Source organism: Typha angustifolia, chromosome 1, assembly GCF_048772165.1.
Source record: "Typha angustifolia cultivar Huaian chromosome 1, ASM4877216v1, whole genome shotgun sequence".
In the NCBI taxonomy this organism is placed as follows: Eukaryota; Viridiplantae; Streptophyta; class Magnoliopsida; order Poales; family Typhaceae; genus Typha; species Typha angustifolia.
This window is the reverse complement of record NC_133239.1, coordinates 11,319,521-11,337,866: the sequence shown is the minus strand read 5'-3', so window position 1 is coordinate 11,337,866 and position 18,346 is coordinate 11,319,521. Positions and strand designations below refer to the sequence as shown.

Here is an 18,346-nt window from a genome sequence, read left to right as displayed (position 1 = left end):
CTTGAGCCTAAATTAATGGATTGAGTTTGAATTTTATAATTTCATTTTGATTCTATTTTGGCCTCGATCTCAAATTTCGAGTCCAAGCCAAATAATTAAGTATGAACCGTTTATCAAGCTCGAACTAAGTTTGAATCGAATCAAACTTGGTGTGAATCACCATCCAGACTAACCCACTGACCCACCTTTCCCTTTCTCCACTTCTTCGACCGGCTCGGGTGAAGAGGGAGGGGTGTAGTAGCTTCCTGAATCAAAATTATCTTCGTGTATCCATCCCGTACACCGCGACCGACACGGATCCCGTACGCCGCGGCGCCATGTGTCGCGGAGGTCTGCGACGTGTACTCTTCCTCTCTTTCCTCCTATTCCTCTCCCTCCCCACTGCCCTCCTAGTCGTGGCCTCGCCTCCAACCGCAGGAACTCTCTCCAAAATGGTACGAGATCTCTCTGTCTCTCTCTCTTTCTCTACCTTCAAATCTTAATACTTGCTTCCTTTTTAAGCCCAAGATTAACATTTATCTATCTATCAATGTACCATGGTTGACGAAGCTAGATGTATGAAACTCAAGCTCAAGCCTTTTTGAGTTTAGTGCGGAGTCCGGTTGACCTTTTTTTTGTGGCATTTTCTTGATTAATTATCTGAATTATCTTGTAAGAAAACAAACATGCACATGGAAATCACAGGCTAATTCGTCAAAAGTTGCACGGTTATCTTTGTTGCATAAAGCCCATGGCTATTCTTATGTCCGTGTTTCCGGATACCATAAGATATGGAAGGTTGGGAAATAGTATACTCCATTCATTTGTTCCCTAATTTCCTTCAGCGTGGACTTGTCCTTACTTGTTCTTCTTTTCAGGTCAAAAAGGAGGCCCTTTCAGATAAAGATACCATCAGTAAAGAGGTCAGCGCAGAGCCAGACTTGAAGGATGCAATGAAGTATTTTGATGCCAATTTTTTCAATAATTCCAAGGTAGTAATAAAATTTCTCAATTGCAGAATAATTTGCTCATCCTTCCTTTACTTCTTGATAAGTTTAAGTTGCCTTCTTCTGCTTCTTTTAGTTACAAGAAATGGAAAAGGGTGCACAAGAATTTAACATACCTGCCTATAGTGTGAATCGTAAGTTGGTTGCTTCCGTAGATGGAGGATTGCATCATCCGTCAGTTCTAGTATTCAATTCATCATGGAATGGCAATGAAGCTGCACTCCTTGATAAGAAATTTGATTACCCTCATCTCTCTGGAGTCCGGAGACCAAGTAAGGATGATGATATCGCCTTTATGACCGTAAGGAATTCTGATGCCATACAATTACTACATGTAAAGATTGCAGCTTCTTGTTCTCATAGTTAAATCAATAATTTTCCAGATTCTCGAACTTGGAGAACTCATCAGGACCAAGCAGATTACTTCTCATGAACTTACTGACATATTCATCCACAGATTAAAGAGGTGGGGGGGGCGGACGATTTCACCTATTTTGCATCTTGCATATCTTTAATTCGTAGCCAGATTAAAATTAGAATTCTTACACTGATGAGGTAAATCTGGAATTCATTAGGTACAATCATGTCCTTGAAGCTGTTATTTCTTTTACTGAAGATTTAGCATACAGGCAAGCAACAGAGGCAGATGAGTTGCTGTCACAAGGAAAATATTTGGGTAATTTCAGTTCCCTGAGTGATTATGTTTTCAAGGGCAAATTTTCCAGTCCTGAGTGATTCGTGTTCTTTTTTGCTTCTTTAGACAGACATGTTGGTATCAGCATTCCAGTAAAGCTGAAAATGTCTCAAAATGTACAATTGATTAGTAAGTTTTTGCATTAGGAATAAGTTGGATAAGAACATACACCTGTTTAACTGGTTAGTGCTAGGATAGATCCAGATAATGTTTCTCTGAAGTTCCAATATTCTGTCCAATTGGGGTCTCTATCTCAATGTAAGTTACAGGAGAACAAGTAATGACTAGTTACAGAGGAATTTTAGCCTCTTCCTTATTTCATGACTATGTGTATGAATAGCCATATATCCAACTATATATGTCATACAGAGGAAAAAATTTACCGTCAACATTATGAATAGTCATACTCATACAGGGGAAACTTGATAGACAACATAAAAATTTCAAGTGTTTGGTCATTGCTAATTCAACTTCTGTTTATGCCATTTTAATAGTCATATATCCAACTATCTATGTCATAAGAGTTTGAGATTTAATGTATTTGGTTGGTTTCAGATCCATTTGTTCGAACAACTATAATTAGGAAACATACATGACCTTAATATCTTTATCTGAACTATAGGTCCTCTTCATGGTATACCTTATGGTTTGAAAGATATAATAGCAGTGCCCCACTATAAGACCACATGGGGTTCAAAGATATTCAAGGATCAAATTCTTAACGTAGAAGCTTGGGTTTATAAAAGGTACTTCATGCACTCAGCATATATCTCTCAAATGTTTCCAAGCTATGTTTCTAATCGCTGTATTAGCTAGGCTGAAATCCTCAGGGGCTGTCCTTGTGGCGAAGCTTGTTTCAGGATCACTAGCTTATGATGATATTTGGTTTGGCGGAAGAACTCGGAACCCTTGGAATATTGCCGAATTCTCCACTGGTTCATCCGCTGGACCAGCAGCCAGCACTTCTGCAGGTCCTTCTTATAACTAACTCGATGAATATTTCAGAACAAGATCTCTTGTTAATCGTTAGAAGAATCACAAGATCTATATAGAAGAAAACAATTTATTTTGAGAACATTCTTTTACTTGCAATAGGCTTGGTTCCATTCGCAATTGGCTCAGAAACGGCAGGGTCTTTGACATACCCTGCTTCTCGTTGTGGAGTAACTTGCTTGCGCCCTACCTTTGGGACTGTCGGGCGAAGTGGTGTCATGAGCATATCTGAGAGTTTGGTAGTAGCTCACCTGTCAATGCTAGGAGGTCTCAGTGTATTTATTAGTTTTCATTTAAGATACTGGAGCTAACATGGAAATTTGTATAACAGGATAAGCTTGGTCCATTCTGCAGAAGTGCAGCAGACTGTGCTATTGTTATAGATGCCATCCGTGGGAAGGATCCAGATGATCTCTCATCCCGTCATGTTGCTCTAGAGGACCCATTTCATGTTGACATCAGAAAACTCACTGTGGGTTATCTTGAAAATGCTGAGATGGAGGTGAAATCATTGCTTAGTCTGATCAAGTTAATGGAACATCTTGATCTGCTTTAATTGGCGTCAATTATTACTGTTTAAATTTTTTTGCCAGGTGGTTGATGTTCTGTCCTCAATGGGTGTTAAGCTTGTTCCTTTCAAGTTGGAATACTCAGTTGAATCAGTTCAATCCATACTTAATATTACAATGGATGTCGATATGCTGACACACTTCGACAGATGGCAACGAGCAGGACATGATGATGATTACGAAGCCCAAGACCAGTGGCCAGTGGAGCTTCGTCGTGCTCGCTTGGTGCCTGCAGTAGACTATCTACAGGTTTATATGCCAACATACTTTCTCTACAGCTGTGTGAGTCAGTAGCAGAATAAGTTATGATTCGATGTCAACGAGCGTAAACAGAAGGATCTTGTTGTTACAGTTGGCATTTTTCGTACTTGCATTCTTATATTATTGTCTTCCTGCTAACTTGGTTACGTACGTTAAGAATAGAGTTGTGATTCTCGTTTTTTTTTTAATTTGTTGACATGAGTAATTATCATCTGCAGGCACAGAGAGCACGAGGAAAATTGATCAGTGAAGTTCGTCAGAGCTTCACAGTAGATGCATTCATCGGCAATGCCACTGATTGGGAGTTGGTTTGCTTGGGAAATCTTGTGGGTTTACCAGTGGTTGTTGTTCCGACAGGTTTTAAGAGCATTGAAGATCCACCTAAAGGCGGTACCCACCGGAGAACCACAATGCAGACAGGCATATATGCGCCACCTGATCATGATCACATCGTAAGTTCTATTTCATTTGGAATTCTCATATTAATACTGATTTTGCTGCTGCTACTTGAGAAGGGTGTAGTGGTTTTAGACTGTCTAATAACTAAGAGTTTTGTATTTGCATGGTGGAATTTTTAATAATGGTTAGAAGTCTTTTTCTTTCATTATCTTTTACTTGCAGACATGGACATACCGCAATCTCTACTTACTTTTGGACTAAGGACCTTTTTTCGAATATTTTATAACCTGAACAGCCCATTAATTTGGTGGTGGTGGTAATTAATGTCAGCTAAAAACTGAAGCCTTACATGGTTGAATAATCGAGACCTTTGTCTTGTTCTTTGCTCTTTAAATATAAGGAAGATATGGATTTAACGTTTACTTCTCATTACTATCTTAATTTTTGGAATTAAGAAGCAATTGATGACTATATAGAAATGAGTGTTTAGATATGTACATGTTGAGTCACTGATAAGCATTTGGGCTTACTTCTGTTCTCAATAATAGCAGCTGGACCGATGTAGTTGAGCTGTATACTATCTACTGGATGTATCTGATGTCAAAATTTTCTGGTGCAATTTCCATTAAATTGAAGTCGTTTAATAGGTCATGGAATATTAATTGAGTTTCTTTTTCCATCACTAGCTTATATATTTATGTTATAAACAATGAAACTGGTTTGTGCATCTTATACAGGCCCTTGCACTAGGCATGGCGTACCAATCTGTCACCGATCACCACAAGCAGCGGCCGCCAATTGACGATGATCTTGGCCAAAATGATAAGATCTCAATTGGAGATATTGTTAATATCTAAACTTCCTGCAAAGCAGACGTCTCGTTTAGGTCCAAGTGTAGAATTGGCCAACAAACCTTTGATTCACCGTCACTTAGATTTCCTCTCATCAAGTTTGTTTATGAGGGGCTTCTTAAGAGGTCTGGGAACAGGAAGAGTATTTCTCTACTGAATTGTATTTCTGCATTCTGGTTGAAGGTCCTGTACTGCTACTGTACACGAAAACAAAAATAGTTCAACTTTTTTTTTTAAGCTAAAACATGGAGAAGTTATCCATATGTCTTGCGGTGGATTTTCTCTCGTCTTCCTTGAGGTTGTTTCTCCAAGCATATGAGAACTATTCCACTTCAACAAAAAGAATGTTGAATCTGAAATTCTGAACCATAAAATGAGATTAAGGTATACTACCAACATCATCGCCATTGTTAATTGGTCTGAGATGAGCTAGACTACACCATCAAGATTCATGGAATTAGCTGAAGTAGTGATTGATTTAGTGAAGCAGAGTATCTACAAAGCACAGGGAGCTACTATTAAAACTCCCTAGGCAACCAATACCACCACATGTCATACAATGCACATACTCTCGAGTCTTGTTGTACGATTTTGAACACTAGGAATGTATTTGGTACTTGAAGATTAAACTACGTTCATCATCTCTGTGTTCTTCCCCATGTCCTTAGTTTTCTACTACCAAGACATTGGTGTGGGTGCAGCCTTGAGACTTGCCATTGTTGTCAGTTTGCCACCCTCTCATGGGTTCAATTCTAAGTAGAAAAAAGAAAAGAAAAGGAAAGCAAACCCAAAAAGAAAAGATAAGAGATTCTATTCGCAGAGACATAGGAATTCAAAAGATGCCTTTAAGCTTCGAGGTTTTGAATGTTTTTGGACATTTAGAGTTTTTGTCTCGTTTGCATCGCCTTCTCTCTCTCTCTCTCTCTCTCTCTATCAAACAAATGGTTATTAGTGTCTTCTTTTAATGGAGATAACCCCTCGTGCAATGGAGTCCTGTGGATAGAACTTCTCATCCGGGTGTTACTCTACGTCTAGTGCTCCGAGCTTTCTTTATGTCTTTAAGTGGTCAAACACCCCAAAAGAAATTGTCTTAAAACTAGTGCTGCTACTCCACAACCACAACCACAACCACAAGCAAACCTAACACCCACTTTACTTACTACTCTCTCCCACCAGACCAGACCCAACTCAAACCTAATGAGAGTTTTATATCCTTGGGCCACTGAAATGGCTTGACTAAGTGTAAAGGCGGCTGAGATCCTAAATCCAATTGGAATCAATCCTTTTTCTTCTTTAGCTGCAGCAATGCATGCCATTTGTGGAATTCCAGCTATAAGTGGTGGTATGAGACCCACATAATCTAGAAGGTTCGGCATCTAGAAAAGAGCCAAACTTAAGTAAAGATTTTAGCTTTTTTGAATACTTTTTGTTGAGAATTTACATATAATATTCTGTCTTAATAAAATTATAGTTTATATATTATATTTTTACTAATTTATAAATTAAGCCATATAATTTATTAAATATGTGTAAAAAATACTTTGTCATTAAATCAGTTAGTTAAACTTAATTAAATCTCTGCGTTAAATTAATTATATTAAGAAAAATTATAAAAATATTTTAACCAAGTCATATTGGAGGTATTTTAGTTATTTTAGAAATAAAATATCTCTATCTAATGGAATATTCTTACGGTGTTAATTTAAATCTAACACATAGTGTTTTTTATACATATTCGTTAAATTATAAAGTGTAGACTACAATAACGTTATAGAGGTCATAGACCTAACCGAAAAAGATTAAGTTGGACCGGGTCTATCCGAAGTCCAAACAGGACCGAGCGCCTCACTTTGAAACCCGAATCTAACATCAGATTTTGGTCGTATATGGGCGGAATATTCTCAAAACTAGAGCGGATTCTCAACAGCCCTGATTGTGGGAACTTTGTACAACAGTTAACATATGCTCCCAAATAAAATACTAATTCTATCGCCTCCTCGCAGCCTATCTAGAAAAACGACGGTCTATTGATGGCTTCTAGAGATTCGGATCAACAAACTATATATAATTATTAATTAGACGCACAATCCACAATGGAGAACGTAAGACCTTGCAAGAAATAAAGACGAAATTAGTCAAAAATGTCAAACTTCCAACCTATCCACAACGAAATAATACAGAAAAATAAATAAACTTATATGCCAAACGTAGTTTAAATTGATTTAGTTTTTAAAATGGTAGTTTATTCCCCTAAAGTATTTTTTCTTTCTCTCGTCTAATTAACATTTGTGCGTAAAATATATACCACTTTTATTAAATAATTATTACTTTAATCATTCTCTCTCCCCCTCTCTTCTCTTCTCTTCTCTTCTCTTGGGCTCCTCATTTAAGTTGAATATTTACTAAAATTATTATTGCCGAAAAATACCTTGAGACTCGGCTTGGGTGCTTACGTCTTATCGAAAATATAAAAGAATGAATAAAAGCCTTCACATGACTCTGCCTTTCTCCAATGGACGTACGTCACCAACCATCCTGTATTCTATATATTACTCTTATCTCATCTCATCTCATCTCGATCAACTTCTCCAATCTCCTCTTCGTCTCCAGCCAGCTTCTTCTTCTTCTATTTTTGGCCTCTTGGCTTCTTTCTCTTTTCTCTCTCTCGCTCTCTTTCTCTACGTAACACACGAGGCTTCATGGAGTGATCGAGCCAAGCAAAGAGATCGATCCATGGGCATATTGAACAAGTACACGCGAACCCTTCCCGCGCTCCCCTGGTGCTTCCACTCCAAGCCAGCCACGTGTCATCCTGCCCCACAGCACACCAACCGGGGCCTCAAGCCGGCCCGGCTTGTCGGCTCGGACGGCCGCGTCCGCCTCTACCACCGCCAGGTGTCGGCCGCGGATCTGATGCAGGAGTTCCCGCAGCACCTCATCTGCCGGTCCGACTCCTTCTACATTGGGCAAAAGGTCCCCGCCCTCTCCCCGCGGGATCTGCTCCAGCCGGGGCACTCGTACTTCCTCCTCCCCTCCCACTTCTTCCACTCCGTGCTCTCCTTCGTCTCCCTCGCCTCCGCCTTACTCCTGTCCAGTAATAAAAAAGCCGGCGCCGGTAACACTAAAAATAACTGTACAAAGTTGAGGCCGTTTGAGATAGAGAAGACGGCGTCGGGTACGCTTCAGATAAGAGTCCGCGACGAGTTCATTAAAGAAGAGGAGGGGGAGGAAGAAGGGAAGAGTTGGAGTCGGATTTGTGGCACGGAGGAGTTGGAGAAGGAGTATAAGGAGCTGGTGGGAAGTAGAGCGAAGCAGTGGAAGCCAAAACTGGAGACAATAAGGGAGTACGAGACGAGGAAGAGGAGAGGCAACTTCTTTACTGGGTTATGGAGGAGGCGGATCGAAGGGATCGATTAATACGAAGCTCTTTTCTTATTTTTAATTTTGTCTTCTCTCAAGGCATTTTTTAACCCAAAAAAAAAACTAATTTGGGCTCTTTCCTATTTCAAGTCTTAGAAGATGTATTTAGTGGAGGGTCTAGTTTGTAAGTTTGAATCTGTAAAGTATGATGGCTTTATGTGGATGGGGTAAGTAACGTTACTTTGATACTTAAACAAATAGTATGAGTTTAGTTTAACTGGCCCTCGTTAGTTCCTGCAGACAAAATAGTTGTTTGAAAGAGGACTACTTTCTGTTGGGTGCCCAACTTAAGACGAGTTTGAAGGAGGATTAAGAAAAAGTTTAAGTCTCTCAGAAGAAAAATCAGAGATGCACACTCTGAGTTTATATATATATATATATATATATATATATATATATGAACTTTTCCTGACCTACAAATCCGAGTTACCAATTAACTTTTGAATTCTACAGTTGATACGCTACCGCTTCAACTGGTGGGTAAGCACAGGGGTATACCATTTGGATAGTAAGCTTCTCCCGCAGGCAGATCAAAGCGGCAAATCATATATCATGTCTAACAAATTCTTGCCCCAGTGGCTTACAAAGATCCACCAGACCGATGTAAAAAAACAACAAATTCTTAAATAATACAAATAGGATGGTCAATCCATAAGATTCTTTATGCAATCTAAGATTACACCTCAACTTGCTAAAACATTGCATTGTTTGTTAGGTTTAACCAAACAGACCATCCTCTTGGGGTAAAATAACATCTAAATATTCCTGATCGTTTGTGAGTTGTGACCGGAGAAAGATGATCAGGATTTCATATACACTCAAAACACTAAAGATTAAAAGGCACATAATACCGGAAATTCTACTTCCAAAATTGAAGATCTATCTATACTAAGTCTCCCTCCTGGACCTCCTACGTGGGGCAGATGCGTCCTCTTTCTCGTCCTCCTCTTTCTCATCCTCTTCTTTACCAGCGCTGGTTCCAGGGACGTCAGTCTCAGCAGTCGTGGCAGTCTTAGATTCAGTAGTGGTGGTTTTAGCTGGAGCCTGCAACAAGCCAAGAGAAAAATTGTAAGGGTTTGCTTAGAACATGATAGAAAAGAAAAAGGAAGAACTTTAACAAGCTGAATGACTTACTGCTGGCTTCCTCCCACCAAACAAAATTCTGAAAATCAGAGTTAAAAGAACGACGACTACTGATACCAGAACTCCGATTGTCAGGTTAGGTTGTTTCTCTCCCTTCTCTATGACATCCTGCAATACAGAAGACTCCGAATGATAAAAAAGGAGAGGCAAACAAATGAAATAAAACTGCCAATCTGAAAGTATTTGAGACAAAAAAATTAAAACCAAGGCAGTATCATCTATCAATTAGTTAAAGTGAAAAGGAATATCAGATAATATCTCAAAGCCAAGCAGTCCTTTAATGCAAAAAAATTAAACATAACTTAATACTTACAATAATTTTGATCTTGTATGCCGCCAGGAAAGGAATATCTGCTAACTTGTAAAGAACATCAAACACCTTCTTCTGCGATAACCATACAATAGTTAGAAGCAATACCATCTTCAAGCAGGTGTACATATACAGAATGTACAGCATTACTTAAAAAAATTTCATAATTGATAGAAGCACATGAGAGGCATCACCTGGAAACCAGAAAGCCCATCTGACAGACCTGCAGCTTCATCATCAGCCTTCTGCTTTTCCTTCTCAACTTCGTATTTGGGCTTCCATGCATTATCCCGATAAGACCCCGCAACCTTCTCATCATCAGATATCAAAATATTATCAAACAAAATGCCATCCTGCATCGTCCAAATCTCAATGCCGACAGCTGCAATTGGCTCAAAGTCTGGTTTGTCAAGCTCAAAATAGTCAGGATTAGGAATCTCCTGTGGTTTCCAGATTCCCTTGTAGTTGGGATTGTCAATTAGAGGAGCATGCCATTTTCCCTTATAAGCAGGGTTCCTCTTCATGGGCCTCTTCCACTCCCCACACCCAGGTGCTGCTTCACACTTTGGGTTGTCAATCTTAGGTGCCTCCCATTCTCCATCCTCCTCGTCATCCCAATCTTCTGGTTTGGTGGCATCAGGATCATCGATTTCCTCAGGCTCATCATCCAACCATCCTTCTGGCTTAACAGCTTCCTCATCCTCAATTTCCATAGGGGCATCTTCATCCCAGTCATCAGGTTTTACAGCATCGGGATCCGGAATTTTGGCCCTCTCATCCCAGTCCTCCGGCTTCTTATCATCAGGGTCAGGGATAGTCTTGAGTGGGATGAGTGCAGGCTCAAAATCATCAGCAGACAAGAAATTTGCCTTTTTCTTTTCTTCGCCATCTATTAGTATCTTCAACTCATTATCAGGTTTCAAGATTGCAGTGTAAACATGAGAGAGCTTGTCAGATGGTACGGATGGAGGAAACTTGAGATGATGCTCAACAAATTTTCCAGTCTTAGGGTTCTTGTGCTGAAAGATGAAATGCACCTTATTTGTTGAACCACACTTGTCAGGTCCAAACATGATACTGTAAGGAGACTCATTGTCAAAACCCTTGGGAGTCCATCCAGCCTCCTGAAGACGGAGATACTTAAGATATGCACCTCCACATTCAAGACCATTCTGAAGCCGTACTTCAGACTGCAGAACAATGGTCCCATCCTTCAGACTGATTGGCTTGTCAACTTCTTTGACTATTGCATACTTCTTTGCCTTCTCACTCACAAGGAGCCCAAAATCTTCATGTCCATCACTCTTGGAATGTTTCCATACACCTGAAATAGAAAAATGTTGATGAACTGGGCTGCCGATAATTCAAGGAAGTAAATGGGAATCAATTCAAAGTTGGACCAAAAAAGTAGATCTGAGTTTCTATACAAGGATAACAACACTGATATCCAAGTCATAGTAGCAGTCACACATTGTTGGCAAAATAAAACTAGCCTAACAATAATAGGAACACCAAAAGAGCTCAACAATATATGATAGGTGCATTCCACTGCTTCCATTAGAAACAATACCATCCCTATTGATATAGTAAAAGAAACCACCAGGAGTGATTTTTCCAATCCATATAGGAAGGATAGGTGCCACTGCTTTCGTTATCCCATACGTCCAGCAATACTTTCATATTGTCTCTGAATTCTAGAATGGATTTCTTGCTCGTATTTAATCTCTAACATTCATATGATTACTCACTCTGTAGAAGTAAAATACATTAAAGAAACACATGTTAGAAATTGCCCATCAGGCAACAGCACAATCTCAAGGTTACTAATCCAGAATTTTAAGTCACTTCCTTAGATACGATCGATCGCTGTGGTTTTCATTGCATGCATGATCTCTACACCTGATGTTTAACAAACTCCTGTGACCATGTCATACATAGCTGCTATAACACTTTCAGCCAAATGCTTTCATTCATATCAATATGTAATGAGCATATATAATAGCTAGTTTTTACCATTAAATTGCTAGTTAAGTTGTTTTTCAGTTTATTATTGAACTTAAATAACAAGTAACTATATTGTTCAAGAAACTTAAAATATGCTTTCAAATTGTAAGCTTCTCAAAAAAAGAAGAAGAAGAAAAAAGAACAAGCCATACTCTACTTGAACAAGCTTCTCGAAAAGTGTTGTCTATTCGGCCCGACCTTCGTGCATAAAGAATGTGCCTGACATTTATACCCATGAAGTACAGCCACTTTATATTTGCAATTATAAATTAAAACATTTGTGAAATGTGCCATTTAACATTGAGTCATTGACACAGTTTGTTGTTTCAATATTTCTGATTGAAATTTTCAGACTTTCTAAAATGTGCCCTATAAATTAGATAGGCATATATTGAACAAACAAAATGAAATACATCTCCAATGGAGATTTCTGTCAGTAGTTTCTTCACGGATAATAAGCTTATGCAAGATATCATCTATCCTTGGAGCAAAAACCTACAGTAGCATAATTTAAACCCGCTAATTTTTTCATGAAAGGAATATCACTGAAGAAACTGATACTTCATATAAAGGGTGAACATTAATTCTAGATGTTTACTAGTCACATCCTTCTTCATGCAATAGATGCTCACACCTTGTACACCTTGCCCATGCAAAGTAAGACATCTTAGGAGAATTTTGCCTAGAGGAGAGGTGAACAAGTGCATGATGACATGTAAGCCAAAACACCTTGTAAGTAACCCTCTATACAGCACATCTAAGACAAACTGAGATATTGATACATCTTAGGTTTGGTCCCAAGATCACAACCTCTCGTCACTACCATTAAAAGACTAACACAACTCAATTCATAGTGATTGCATGGGTTCCATTGCAAAATATCAGTGTTTTAAAAAGCGGCCAAAACAGCTGCTTTGGCAGAGCAGAGGTAGATTGGCCATTGGGCCTACGAGGTAGGCTCGATGGACCAGGCAGCCCACTTTGGTAGAACCAAGTGGCAGCAAGCAGCGACAAGCGGAATTGATGGGCCGTCAAGTGCTTAACCTTCTTCTTCCCTTGTCCTCCTCTTCCTCCTCTTCTTCACTACTTTTTTTCTCCTTTTCTTTGTCTCTCTAAAGTTAGGAACCACCACTTCCCTTATTTTCTTTTCTTTCTCTCTCACATTGAGAACCACCACTTTCTTTATTTTCTCCTCATTCTCTTTCTAACATTGGGAACCACCACTTTCTTTATTTTTTCTTTCCTTTTCTCATGTTGGGAACCGAACCACCACTTCATTTAATTTTATTTTCTTTCCCTCTGTTTTTTTCTCTCCCTCTCATTGGCTTATAAAAGGCCATGTGCTCATTCGTTGTTTTATATATCCCTCACACTAGCTAATATGCACCCACTATTATCAAGTTCTTTTAAATGCATTAATAAAATACATGTATATATATATACATATATGCATATTTGTAAATTGTGATATTTTGCCGTTGGGGTTGTATGTTGCACTACTAATAAGGTTATATATGCTATATTAGTATATTTTATATATCATACATAGCTATCTTCTGTTTTGTATACTAAAATGCTATACCGCTTTAGAGCCCACCTTTTGTCTTGTGCTATGTGGTGGGGTGACTGTTCATAACGCACATTTGATTTTCAAAACATTACAAAAATACAAGTTTGACTCTCTCTAATATACTTGTTCTTTCATCCACATTTATCTACCAAATAACAACCACATTCATAATACTGTCAAGCATCTAGCCCACATCCTAAGCTTGACAAGCGGGCCTTAATTGTAAAACAGCTATTCAAACTCCCGAATAGGAAATTCTCTTTGATCTATGAGAAAAGTTAGACTGAAGTATAGATCAACCTTTCAACTAACTGTACCAATAATTACTAGTGCTTGTCTCTTACAGAAAAGGTTGAACAGTTTGACCAACATCCTCAGCTTGACCAATTGATCTTAATTGTAAAACAGGTATTCCAAACCTCCAGGTAGGAAATTCTCATTGATCTATAAAAACAGTTGGACAATAGTTTAGATCACCCTTTCAACTAGTATCAATAATTACTGGTAATTGTTTCTTGCAGAAAAGGTTTCTTCAAGAACGAATCTCAACACTACAATTTAACAAGTACTCAAGTACAGCTTCCTGTCCTACATACCCATTCCTTTTATTCATTGTAAAGGATTTTTACCCATTTGTTCTCGATTATGTGATCAACAAGATTACTAGTGACTAACTGAATGCATTGAAGTATTTTTAACCACACTAATATTCACACTTATCAAGAATTAGATCATGGACTACTGATTTTTTTCAAATAACAGAATAAGAAGACTAATCTTACTCACAGCACAGATCCAACAGTCCTAAAGGTCATTGCATGAGAACAGCCCCCACCATTAGAAATATACAGCTCACTGTTCAACACGGACCGTTGGATCAATGGTTGAAAATTTAGAATGCAAATTTAGCAACTTGGGCAGGAACAGCACAGGTGAGTGACCATCTTGTCAACTACTGTCTAAATTGCTAATATGCATTCACCATCTCTTATCAACAGATCGTCAAAGAACAGTACTAGCAAAACAGAAAAGGCCAGTTTACCTTTACGCTAAGTTGAATTCATCAACTCGTAAATATTATCGATCTGTCATGGATCTCGCAAAACAAAAAAATTACGGTTCACAAAGATCCGGAAACGCAAAGATCGGACCAAAAAGATGAGATCTTTACGCAACTACACTTCCATCAAGACGAAAGTCCCATGCTTTTCCACTACAGTGACAAATGACAATGTGGTCAAAAGTTTTACCTTGGTAATCATCCTTCTCTGAGACAGTCCACCGCCCATCGAAGGCCTCGTCGAACGATTCGTAGAACAACTGAAACAAGCCAACGAATCCTTCAAATTAGGACCACAGATTACGCAGAAACGGGGGAAATGACACCAAATCGGCATCGAAGAGAAAAGTTACCGGGTCCGAAGCCCAGATCTGGAGTGTGAGTGAAGAGATCAAGACCAGAAGGAGCTGCGACGCGAGTTGCCTCCTTCCCATCATAACCCTAGATGATGAGAACGACAGATCAAGGAAAATGTGAGATCGGATCGCAAAAGCCCTAGGTGAGGGAGAAGAAGAAGAATGGACGGATACGATCCTACGATAATAAATCAACGGCAGAGATACCCGGGATAGCTTCTATATCTCTATGGGGCTTCCCTTCGGTGCGCGGAAAGGGTGGGAGTAATAAGAACTTAAGAAAGGTCGTTAGTGACTTGTTTCGTCCAATCACAACAGGGGCCACGTCGAGGCCACCAATGGGAGCGCGACACGTAGCCGATCTCCCTCGTTGCCTCCACTTGATGATTAGAAGGTGGGTTAGTTGCATATTAGGATTTTAAAAGTTGATCCCTCCCACGGTCCCACCAAATGAGGATAATTACACAAAGATCCCCCAAATTATTGCACTTCTCAAAATGCACCTCCCAAGTACACAATAACCCTCTAAACTATATATATATATAATTCCCATGATGCTAACAAAATAATACTAAATAGCAATTTCATCATCAATGTTTCTTCTTTCTTTTCTCTAAAATAAAAATAAATAGTGTCCTAAAAGATCTTAAATTGATAGGTATTGTGTGATAAAAAATAAATGAGAAAGTCTATGTGCTAGATTAAAGTATTCCAAAAATAAAACTCAATATTACAAATGGTTAATATAATTAACGAGATCAATGTGTTGTAAAAATTAAAATAAATAAATTTATATATATATATATATAAAAGAGGTATAGTTCAAGGATCTGCATAATTATCTCTTAATAATAAGACTGTTAAATCATTCTTTAAATTGGGTTGTATAGTGGCCAATAAAAAAAAAAGAAGGAACTTACAAAAAATAACAATTCAATTGAGTTTCAACCGATTGAAAGGCTTACTTGCAAATTATCAATTTACTTATAATTTAGCAACTTGGCACGAAACTCTTATAATTTGCAAACTAGAGTCACTGTTCTTTTTAGTGCACGTTGTGCAGTTTGTCCAAAATAATGCCATTATTTTGCAATGCTGGCCTTCCACTTCTCCTGTCATTCTTCTGCATATCATTCCAGTAAATTCCTAAGGACCACAAATATGATCCACTTGACACGAAGTTAATTTTGGAAGTGCAAAATATCAATTGCAGAACATTGAAATGATTAGATCAAATACGCTACCCATTATTATAAGCAAGAAAGTAATCCAACCAATTAGGGGTTAGTATAGTTCACATTAGATTAGTGATTAACATGTTGTGGCCCAAATAATAATAATGTTTCTTACAGTTTGATGTATGCAGTAGCTGGTAAGGAGGAGGCAATGGTATGATCACGAGGGTGATAGAATTTTTTGAGTTGATTTCAACGGCTTGGTTGGGTTTGATCGAGCCGAGCTCAAGCTGCTCAACAAGCTTCACAGCCCCATATATATATATATATATGGTATTCGATAAGATTTAAACAGTATAATGGTATAGTAATCAATTCATATCACAAAATTAGGAAAGCACATAGAGTAAATTTCTTTCTTTCTTTTTAATATAATTACCAAGTCCCACCAAACGAACTTTCGTCTACTAGTCTCTATATACACAAGTCCAAATTAATAGAATTCACCGAAGCTTCTCGAACTCCGGGTTCAGATCGTCTGCAGCCCAGGTTGCAGCACTACGTCTCTGACACGTGTCTCAATAGGAACACCGACTGTTCCATCCCTCCGCCTGGTACCGGCAAGAATCCGGCGGCGCATTATAGCAACCGCTCGTGTTATGAGGCGGATAACTACCCAGCGGAGGATACCACCCACCAGTAATCGGCAACTCCGGTGGAGGTGGATAATAGCTGGGCGTAGAATAGGACCCGCCACTGGCCGGCGTTTCCGATGGATATAAACACGGCGTAGGATAAAGCCCAACAGAAACCGGCGTTTGCGGCGGATAAAAACCCGGCGCAGGATAGAGTCCGCCGGAGGCTGACGATTCCGGTGGATAACAAGTCGGCGTAGGATAGTACCCGCTACTAACAGGCGCCGTTGGTGGATAATAACTCGGCGTAGGATAGAAACCTCCACTAACCGGTGGCTCCGGTGGATAAGAACTCGCCGCCTGTTCGATAGGCGGGTAATACTCCAAACCCGGGGCCGGCGGAGGGAAGTGGACCCCCATGAGATCCCCCAGTGTCAACGGTGGGTAAGCGGATCCCGACGCCGGTATCGCAGGCTGGCAATTGGGCTTCGGGTTCGACAAGGGCTGAGCCCGAGGATCCTGTTCCGGAACCTCTGGATCCCCCATCTTGTACGAGAAGTTAAGGAAACCGTTAGGCTTGCCGTCCGGGGACTTCACCTGGTAGCTGACGTGGTGGACATATCCGTCGGCCACGAGATTGGAGATGGGCACGCGGACGACACCGACGAGCTTGTCGCCGAGGATGGTAACACGGTCCTTGAGGTCGAAATGGAGGATAAGATCCGGGTTAGGGATATCGGATCCGGAGTCAAGGTAGAGTAGGATCGGCTGTTCCCACTCCGGGTTCTCCCCGCCTTTCTGGTCGACGGCGGTCTTCTGGTAAGAGTGACGCTGCTTGGCATCGGATCTGACGGAGACGGCGGCGTAGAGCGAGGGTTTCTGTATGGGGAGGAAGGATTTGACCCCTTTGCACGATATCCTCTTCAAATGGATCGATCGCTTATCCATCCCTCTTAAATCTCTCTTTCTCTCTCTCTTTATCTCGATTTCTTAGATTTCTCCCTTTCTCTTCTCGTTGGTTTTGTCGCGATGAGAAACAGTTCGGATTTGATTTCGAAATAGTTGTGTAAGAAATTGTTATATAGAGGGGGGAGCTTCGTTTCTGGGAAAGGAGGGGAGATTTCTTGACGCGGGTTATGGGAGAAGTTAATGGTATCGTCGTTCGAAACAGTCTCATTGTTGACCAGGATGATATGATGAGGTTAACAATAGGAAGAACTAGTCTCCAACGGAAACAAACCGTGAGGATACCATCACGAAATTACTTCAATTTTATATCCTTTTTTTTCCGTGTATACACTTTGTCTCTGTACTTAAAACATTGTTATTTACATTAGATACTCTGATAATTACTTTTTCAAAATTAAGTGTCAATACTTTAATAAATATATGCTTAACTAAGAGAAATATATAAAAAATAATATAAAAGTAATTTTAATTTTTAATAGTTAACTCCAAATATATAACTCGATGCAGAGTAGTTTCAGGCGATCTTGAAACATACCCGGTCAGGGAAAGGCGCAGATATCACATGAGAACAATCTCCTCTCTAAGCTGCATTGGAGCATAGCTGAATCAATGAGCTATTAATGCTTGTGTGAAGATCGAGGTAGTGATTCAAGATTTTCGTACCAAACATTTAGTTGTTTCTTATCGACCTTAATCAAACCGACCGTTTCCATAACCTGGTAGACTTGACGTATTGATATACAGAGTATTATTTATCTTAAAACTAAGGCATGCTGATGGACTAAATCTTATATACTGTACACTGTTTAAGAAGAATTTATTCGTTTGCTCCTTTCTCTACACACATAAGACTATTTATAAGGTATATAGTGGATAGGATCCAATTCTAGAAGATAAAATAAATCAGGTGGAATTTGTTCCTTGTGCTACTGTTGATTTACTCTTAGCAAA

At 39.4% G+C, this 18,346-nt stretch overlaps 4 protein-coding genes across 5 annotated transcripts; 2 read left to right on the top strand and 2 right to left on the bottom strand.

Moving 5' to 3' along the window:
* The first annotated feature begins 177 nt into the window (after positions 1 to 177).
* On the top strand, positions 178 to 5,014 carry LOC140764888 (uncharacterized). Of its 2 annotated transcripts, XM_073103755.1 has the most exons (13): positions 178 to 434; positions 685 to 777; positions 858 to 971; positions 1,063 to 1,287; positions 1,370 to 1,452; positions 1,562 to 1,662; positions 2,303 to 2,426; positions 2,497 to 2,651; positions 2,776 to 2,912; positions 3,005 to 3,175; positions 3,267 to 3,491; positions 3,722 to 3,955; positions 4,640 to 5,014. In XM_073103755.1, exons 1-13 carry the CDS (start codon positions 318 to 320, stop codon positions 4,757 to 4,759), a joined length of 1,899 nt encoding a protein of 632 aa, XP_072959856.1. In that variant the 5' UTR covers positions 178 to 317; the 3' UTR covers positions 4,760 to 5,014. The 2 variants fall into 2 exon arrangements, with proteins under 2 accessions (XP_072959856.1, XP_072959937.1); XM_073103836.1 differs by lacking the exon at positions 685 to 777.
* A 2,344-nt stretch (positions 5,015 to 7,358) lies between these two features.
* LOC140764925 (uncharacterized) lies at positions 7,359 to 8,330 on the top strand. The gene has a single exon (XM_073103794.1). It carries the CDS (start codon positions 7,487 to 7,489, stop codon positions 8,168 to 8,170), a length of 684 nt encoding a protein of 227 aa, XP_072959895.1. The 5' UTR covers positions 7,359 to 7,486; the 3' UTR covers positions 8,171 to 8,330.
* Positions 8,331 to 8,777: 447 nt separating this feature from the next.
* LOC140776240 (calnexin homolog) lies at positions 8,778 to 14,880 on the bottom strand. The gene is made up of 7 exons (XM_073119914.1): positions 14,824 to 14,880; positions 14,614 to 14,701; positions 14,451 to 14,520; positions 9,821 to 10,950; positions 9,630 to 9,701; positions 9,308 to 9,424; positions 8,778 to 9,217 (listed from the first exon to the last, which is right to left on the bottom strand). The coding sequence occupies exons 2-7, from the start codon at positions 14,695 to 14,697 to the stop codon at positions 9,062 to 9,064; spliced, it is 1,629 nt and encodes a 542-aa protein (XP_072976015.1). The 5' UTR covers positions 14,698 to 14,701; positions 14,824 to 14,880; the 3' UTR covers positions 8,778 to 9,061.
* Positions 14,881 to 16,193: 1,313 nt separating this feature from the next.
* On the bottom strand, positions 16,194 to 17,580 carry LOC140776461 (protein SRC2-like). Its single transcript, XM_073120215.1, has one exon. The coding sequence runs from the start codon at positions 17,372 to 17,374 to the stop codon at positions 16,370 to 16,372; it is 1,005 nt and encodes a 334-aa protein (XP_072976316.1). The 5' UTR covers positions 17,375 to 17,580; the 3' UTR covers positions 16,194 to 16,369.
* Positions 17,581 to 18,346: the final 766 nt, after the last annotated feature.

What these genes read in the sequence shown, in the direction of transcription:
- LOC140764888 (XM_073103755.1), top strand. Translation starts at nt 318, where the DNA reads ATGTGTCGCGGAGGTCTGCGACGTGTACTCTTCCTCTCTTTCCTCCTA. An exon ending in ATGATATCGCCTTTATGACC is followed by an intron (nt 1,288 to 1,369) that starts GTAAGGAATTCT and finishes ATAATTTTCCAG; the next exon opens with ATTCTCGAACTTGGAGAACT. An exon ending in GAAGCTTGGGTTTATAAAAG is followed by an intron (nt 2,427 to 2,496) that starts GTACTTCATGCA and finishes TGTATTAGCTAG; the next exon opens with GCTGAAATCCTCAGGGGCTG.
- LOC140764925 (XM_073103794.1), top strand. Translation starts at nt 7,487, where the DNA reads ATGGGCATATTGAACAAGTACACGCGAACCCTTCCCGCGCTCCCCTGG.
- LOC140776240 (XM_073119914.1), bottom strand. Translation starts at nt 14,697, where the DNA reads ATGATGGGAAGGAGGCAACTCGCGTCGCAGCTCCTTCTGGTCTTGATC. An exon ending in AGATCTGGGCTTCGGACCCG is followed by an intron (nt 14,521 to 14,613) that starts GTAACTTTTCTC and finishes GGCTTGTTTCAG; the next exon opens with TTGTTCTACGAATCGTTCGA. An exon ending in TTGGTGGGAGGAAGCCAGCA is followed by an intron (nt 9,218 to 9,307) that starts GTAAGTCATTCA and finishes GGCTTGTTGCAG; the next exon opens with GCTCCAGCTAAAACCACCAC.
- LOC140776461 (XM_073120215.1), bottom strand. Translation starts at nt 17,374, where the DNA reads ATGGATAAGCGATCGATCCATTTGAAGAGGATATCGTGCAAAGGGGTC.